Raw genomic sequence first — 7553 nt, 5'->3', positions numbered from 1 at the left:
AACGTGTTGTGTCATTCATCACAGACCTGTATTGGCAGGTAGGCTGCCTAAAACACGGACGACCGTGGCATGATCATAAAGAAGCCGGACTTGGGCCTCCTACAATTTTACACCACCAGGCTGCCCAATAGATCGACAGGATCGGAGCCGTGTATTCAATGCATGCAGCGACCGACCAACCATATATGCATGATGATGGTGATCTGAGTCGCCTCACTGCGCAGCGGACGCGCACGTACTTTTTTCCATGCCTCGCTATAAAACCTCCCACGGCGTGATCCATCTTGCACCAGCCAGAGCCAGCGACACACACACACTACACCGCTAGCCAGCTGATAGTACATACAACAATAGTAGCACGGAGCGAGGCAATGGTGTCTCTCTACCGAGGCCTGCTGCTGGTACTGATGGCGCTTCTCCCATCCGCCCATGGAGCAGCAGCCATGACTAGAAGCAAAATCTCCGCCGCTTTCATGTTCGGCGATTCGATCGTCGATCCCGGCAACAACAACGACCGGCTGACGGAGGCGAAGGCCAACTTCCCGCCGTACGGGCAGGACTTCCCCGGCGGGGTGGCCACCGGGAGGTTCTCCAACGGGAAGGTTCCAGGCGACATGCTAGGTACGTACGTACATAGTAAGTAGTAGCAACCGGGAGCTGGCATTGTTGTTGCTTTTTTTTAAACATCCGTATTTAGACAAATTTAAGACAAGAATTTTAAGACGGAGGAAGTATTTACTTTTGGTGCAACTTTGTTGTTTACGCTACTTTTGATGTGTATGGCATGCACCGGTTATATCTAAATTGGAAACTAATGGAGCAGCTTCCTGTACGTTTTATATGCAACTTTGGTTACAACAACATGAGAAATACGCGGGAATGTCTAGTTGAAGGCTAACTTTACCGCACCTGACAAGGTAAGAAAAGTGTGGCTTGCTACAAAGTGTGGCCAAGAAAATTGACACCATACTTGTGGCAAACTTGTGAAAAAAGTTAAGCAAATACTCCCACGTCTCAAAATAAATGTCCCAACTTTGTACCCTCTGTGTAAACAAATATAAGAGCGTTTAGATCACTACTTTCATGATCTAAATGATTATATATTTTTTTACTAAAAAAGTATAAAGTTGAGAAACTTATTTTAGGACTGAGGGAGTACCTAAAAAATTGTGACGTGCCTAAGATCAGATGGGGCAAACTTAAATTTGGAGCCAAACGGCTAGCATTGTCATTTTCCTTTCGGGGGGAGTAGCAAGTTTCGTACGTCGGCAGCAACTTTGAAGTCTTCGCACCACTATTGTTGTAGTATTGTTGCAGGAGACATTTTGGGGTCCAGATGAGAACACTGTGCATGTACATAGGAGCTGCTAATGAAATGCATACAGTTCAGTCGTACTGGCCCGTCAGCTTGCTTTCCATCCGTCGTGCATTTTTTTTTCTGCCTCCTCCATTTAATGCACACGCACAACCAAGTACTCCATCATGGCTCTATCAACATCAATTTCGAATTCACGTACTCCATCATGGGGACGGCTTGATATGTTGCACAATTAACTTGCATGTCGAGCAATAACCAATAATTGATCACGTGACAGAAGAACCACGACCAAACAGTACTATTTTTTTTTCAAAAAGATTATCCACCTTTGGATCAAGCAATGGTCATGTTTATTAAATTATTCAATACAGTCTGACAAAACAAATACATTAGATCAATCCAAAGTTATATTTTTGACAATTTATGTCGCTACCGTTACAAGTTTGATGATGTTCTGGTATCACAACACGCATACCATCTAATTCGGCGGTATCACCAAGCCGCCCCATGGTGAGCAAGAGCACCAACCAATCTAGAAGACCCTTAGCGAGCATCACATGTGCAAGCTCTAGAATCCACCGCCACCATCTTTTGTCGTGGCAACTTCGGGAGAGATCAATGCATTGATCTTGCCAGGCCCAACTGCCGTCGACGCCACCACGACGCTAGACATCATCACCATCCTGCGGGCATTCATCAACACGCGTCTAAACAGTACTATACTACTTAAAATGATCAATTACTACTTCTTAAAAAACTATGAGTTCTTTTCAAGTTTAAACTCTTTAATGGCTAGTTTACACCAGGTGAAAACTTGAATATCCACTGTTGGTGACATTTTTCTTGATCAAGCAGTTTCTAGGCTGGGAATTAAGGAACTATTACCACCCTACCTCGGAAATGATCTTCCACTAAGTGAGCTACTCACTGGTGTCGTCTTTGCTTCTGGTGGCAGTGGATACGATCCTCTAACTTCGATACCCTCGGTAACAAAATATGTCACATGCATCTCACAATATAGTTCTCGTCAAGTATATTTCACTTTGCTTTCACCCGAAGCTAAGATTGTTACTACTAGAGTTTGCAAATGCTAATTTCCTATGCTTCAGGCTGCTACATCAAGTACTGGGCAACTTGAACTATTCCTTGAATATAAGGAGCGACTAAGAGCCTTAGTCGGAGAAGAGGAGATGACACGTGTAATCTCCGAAGGCATATACTTCACTGTCATGGGGGCAAATGACCTTGCAAATAACTATTTTACAATTCCTTTGAGGCGCCATCAATATGACCTTCCTTCTTACGTGAAATTTCTTGTCTCTTCTGCTGTCAACTTTACCATGGTAAGAGTATTTATTGAAACTCTAAACCTTTTAGTAGTAAATACGAAATCTTATTTGACTCTCTCATTTTGCACAAAGTTCTAGTGTTCATTTAGTTCTTCGACATTTTGAAGTTTCACATATTTCACTCGAACTCAAAAACGACAAACCATCCCTTCCTACTTCATCAAGTAGTTTCCTTTAGTCGGTTACAAATATAAGTGTTTGTAAATTTAGTACATTGCTGAAATTTTTCTACCATCTACTTCTCTTGACAAAGTTTCAACATAGGGATATTTTATAATGACCATGGTGCTTATAATCGCCAATTTTTTTTGCATCCAACATATATCTGCTGTTTAATTGGCATTTGAGCAGTCGACCTGCTACTTGTAAAATTTAGTACACTCATATATACTCTTCCATACAGAAATTAAATGAAATGGGTGCAAAGAAGATTGCATTAATTGGCATTGCACCAATTGGATGTTGTCCCTCGCAAAGAGAACTTGGATCAAGAGAATGTGAGCCCATGAGGAATCAAGCAGCAAATCTGTTTAATTCTGAAATAGAAAAGGAAATACAACGGCTAGATGCAGAACAAAATGTTCAAGGCTCGAAGTTTATTTATCTTGATATATACTACAATTTGCTTGATCTCATTCAACAATCTGATTTTTATGGTGAGTGCACATTGTATACTCGGTTGCTATTTCAGAGCATACCATCAATCATTACTGTAGAGTATATCTGCTATAGACATATTAACAAATAACAGTGAGAAACATTAACCTCTAACATGTCATCAATCTTACAATACCACAGGAAAATTGAAGTAACCAGAACTGTGTAGTGAACTAACATGGTACACATAAATGTTTACATTAGTTTGTATACTTTGTTCAGGAATATTTGGCTTTATATAGTGTGTATAAATACATGCCGATGGACATGTTGTCATAATAAATTCATAGTTATTTGATACTAATATTTTTGAAACTGACTGTAATATAGGTTTCAAGGAGGTAACCGAAGGATGTTGTGGTAGCACAATGCTAAATGCAGCAATATTCATTAAAAATCACCCTGCATGCCCGAATGCTTATGATTTCATTTTCTGGGACAGCTTCCATCCTACCGAAAAGGCCTACAACATTGTGGTTGATAAACTGTTTCAGCAAAAGATGCAATACCTGATGTGAAGAAACTCACTCTCAATAGACGCATGAACAAATATTATTAGAAACTGCAATTAGTTTGTTGGACAGTACTCACTGGCACTATTAGGACTGCCTGGCCATTCATGCAAATTTGTATTGCTAGTGAAAGTTCGCTCCTTTCGAAATGGGTAAAGACTAGAGGCTCGTGAAATACATAGGAAATTCGTTTTGGTCGACTCGAAAATGTATCTCCGTATAAATTATCGTGAAACTTATTCATGGGACACCATCTGCGCCTCAATTTTTGGTGGATTTCAAATTTGTTGTGCACAGATGTGGTGGTTGAAAACTTGCTGATTCTAGCACCGTCCATTAGCATGTGTTGATCTTCTAGGGATGAACGTGCCTGTTAACTTCGCTAAACTCTATTCATATGGTATATTGTATTTGGTTCTGGTTGCAAAGAAGTATTTGTCATGTATTTGGGTTATGACATGTAAGGTGGCCACTGATTTAGTGATTTCGTTTTCTTGCTTGGTGATTTCTTAGCAATCCAATTTAATTTAATCCGAGAACTTACCGTTTCAGCTCGGGCATAAGATTATGTTTCTTTTAGAAAACAAGCGCTTGTTGGTCCTTAAACTGAGGCCCTTAGAGTCTTACTACTAGAGTTCAACAAGAAAGGAAATTCAAGATATCGATAGGTTCGATACGGGTTCACAAGTGACTGAACAAAGCGACACATTTGCTTGCAATCCGAGGGATATCAATTAACATAAATGAAAAGAAAGGGTTGATACGTCCATTTTGCATCATGTTTTTTTAGTGTTATTTATGGTGTTTTTAATCAATATAACACTTTGTGGAGTAATTCTAATGCCTTTTCTCTCATAATATGAAAGGTTTACACAAAGAGGGAGAATACCGGCAGCTGGAAATCTAGACCTGAAAAAGCTATGTCAGAGATACCTATTCTGTACATCTCCAAATGTACTAAATTTTTACGGAGATTCATTTTGCAATATATAAAAATTATTGGAGAAAATAAATACCAGAGGGGGCCACCCAGGTGCTCACTAGGCACCAGGGCGCGCCTAACCCCCCTGGTGCGTCCTAGTGGGTAGTGGGGCCCCTGGCCAGCCTCCGGTGCCCATCTTTTGTTATATAAGGCAATTTCCCAAGAAAAAAAAATAAGGGGAGGACTTTCGTGAGGGAGCGCCGCCGTCTCGAGACGGAACTTGAGTAGGAGCACTTTTGCTCTCCAACAGAGATATTCCGCCAGGGATACTTCCCTCAGGGAGGGGGGAATCGAGGCCATCGTCATCACCAACAACCCTCTCACCGTGGGAGGGTCAATCTTCACCAACATCTTCAATAGCACCATCTCATATCAAAACCCTAGTTCATCTTTTGTGTTCAATCTTTGTATCGAATCCTCATATTGGTATCAATTCTTTGTATCAAATCCTCATATTGGTATCAATTCTTTGTATTAAAACACTATTCTACTCCATGTCGTTAAGGAGCTCAATGATGACCCACAAGTATAGGGGATCTATCGTAGTCCTTTCGATAAGTAAGAGTGTTGAACCCAACGAGGAGCTGAAGGAAATGACAAGCGGTTTTCAGTAAGGTATTCGCCGCAAGCACTGAAATTATCGGTAATAAATAGTTTTATGATAATATAATTCGTAACGGGTAACAAGTGACAAGTGTAACTAAGGTGCAGCAATGTGGCCCAATCCTTTTTGTAGCAAAGGACAAGCCTGGACAAACTCTTATATAAAGCAAAGCGCTCCCGAGGATACATGGGAATTATTGTCAAGTTAGTTTTCATCATGCTCATATGATTCGCGTTCGTTACTTTGATAATTTGATATGTGGGTGGACCGGTGCTTGGGTGCTGTCCTTACTTGGACAAGCCTCCCACTTATGATGAACCCCTCTCGCAAGCATCCACAACTACGAAAGAAGAATTAAGATAAATCTAACCGTAGCATGAAACATGTGGATCCAAATCAGCCCCTTACAAAGCAACGCATAAACTAGGGTTTAAGCTTATGTCACTCTAGCAACCCATCATCTACTTATTACGTCCCAATGCCTTCCCCTAGGCCCAAATCGTGGTGAAGTCACATGTAATCGACATTCACATAATTGATGGATATTGACCTCCTCTTGATGAGAGGATCGTTGGTGATGACGATGCCTTCGATTTCCCCCTTCGAGAGGGAAGTTTCCTTGGCAGAACGGCTCCGTCGGAGCCCTTGATTGCTTCTGCCTAGGTTCCGCCTCGAGATGGCGGCGCTTCGTCCGAAAAGCTTTCTTATGATTTTTTCCAGGTCAAAAGCCTCCATATAGCAGAAGATGGGCACCGGAGACCTGCTAGCTAGGGGGCCCACAAGCCCTAGGGGTGCGCTGATGTCTGCTAGAATTACGTCGGTATTTCCCCAAAGAGGAAGGGATGATGCAGCACAACGACGGTAGGTATTTCCCTCAGTGATGAGACCAAGGTTATCGAACCAGTAGGAGAACCAAGCAACACTACGTAAACAACACCTGCACACAAATAACAAATACTTGCAACCCGACGTGTTAAAGGGTTTGTCAATCCCTTTCCGGTAACGACGCCAGAAATTGGCAAACAGACGTGATAAAAATACGATAGATGGGATAAATAGATCTCGGATAAAATAAATTGCTGCAAGGTATTTTTGTATTTTTGTTTTAATAAATCTGTAAATAAAAGCTAAGGATAATAGACCGCAAAGTCAAATATATTAAAGAAGAGACCTGGGGGCCGTAGTTTTCACTAGTGGCTTCTCTCGAGAAAAATAGCAAACGGTGGGTAAACAAATTACTGTTGGAAACTGATAGAACTTCAAATAATCATGATGATATCCAGGCAATAATCATTATATAGGTATCACGTCCAAGATTAGTAGACCGTCTCCTACCTGTATCTACTACTATTACTCCACATATCAACCGCTGTCCAGCATGCATCTAGTGTATTAAGTTCATGGAGAAACGGAGTAATGCAATAAGAACGATGACATGATGTAGACAAGATATATTTATGTAGAAATAGACCCCATCTTGTTATCCTTAATGGTAACGATACATATGTGTCGGTTCCTCTTCTGTCACTAGGATCAAGCACCGTAAGATCGAACCCATCAGAAAGCACTTCTTCCCGTTGCAAGATAAATAGATCAAGTTGGCCAAACAAAACCCAAATATCGGAGAAGAAATACGAGGCTATAAGCAATCATGCATATAATAGATCAAAGAAGACTAAAATAACTTTCATGGATAAAAAGAGATAGATCTGATCATAAACTCAAAGTTCATCGGATCCCAACAAACACACCGCAAAAGAGTTACATCATATGGATCTCCAAGAGACCATTGTATTGAGAAAACGAGAGAGAGGAAGTGTGACGCCCCCAATTTAATCGTACACTAATCATACACGCAAACGTGTACGATCAAGATCAGGGACTCACGGGAATATATCACAACACAACTCTACAAATAAAATAAGTCATACAAGCATCATATTACAAGCCAGGGGCCTCGAGGGCTCGAATACAAGAGCTCGATCATAGACGAGTCAGCGGAAGCAACAATATCTGAGTACAGACATAAGTTAAACAAGTTTGCCTTAAGAAGGCTAGCACAAACTGGGATACAGATCGAAAGAGGCGCAGGCCTCCTGCCTGGGATCCTCCTAACTACTCCTGGTCGTCG

At 41.2% G+C, this 7553-nt stretch overlaps 1 protein-coding gene across 1 annotated transcript; it reads left to right on the top strand.

The window, feature by feature from the left end:
* Positions 1-302: 302 nt before the first annotated feature.
* On the top strand, positions 303-4119 carry LOC125515158 (GDSL esterase/lipase EXL1). The gene is made up of 5 exons (XM_048680600.2): positions 303-621; positions 2174-2304; positions 2428-2661; positions 3071-3323; positions 3655-4119. Exons 1-5 carry the CDS (start codon positions 372-374, stop codon positions 3840-3842), a joined length of 1056 nt encoding a protein of 351 aa, XP_048536557.1. The 5' UTR covers positions 303-371; the 3' UTR covers positions 3843-4119.
* Positions 4120-7553: the final 3434 nt, after the last annotated feature.

The sequence above is a fragment of the Triticum urartu genome, chromosome 6A (assembly GCF_056163025.1).
Source record: "Triticum urartu cultivar PI428250 chromosome 6A, HENAU_Tu73, whole genome shotgun sequence".
In the NCBI taxonomy this organism is placed as follows: domain Eukaryota; kingdom Viridiplantae; phylum Streptophyta; class Magnoliopsida; order Poales; family Poaceae; genus Triticum; species Triticum urartu.
Note: the sequence above shows the minus strand (reverse complement) of the source record. Positions and strands in the feature narration are given on the sequence as shown.

Excerpts from the sequence above, each read along its gene's own strand:
- LOC125515158 (XM_048680600.2), top strand. The coding sequence starts at position 372 with ATGGTGTCTCTCTACCGAGGCCTGCTGCTGGTACTGATGGCGCTTCTC. Across the intron at positions 2,305-2,427 it reads CTCTAACTTCGATACCCTCG|GCTGCTACATCAAGTACTGG; the intron begins GTAACAAAATAT and ends CCTATGCTTCAG. Across the intron at positions 3,324-3,654 it reads TCAACAATCTGATTTTTATG|GTTTCAAGGAGGTAACCGAA; the intron begins GTGAGTGCACAT and ends ACTGTAATATAG.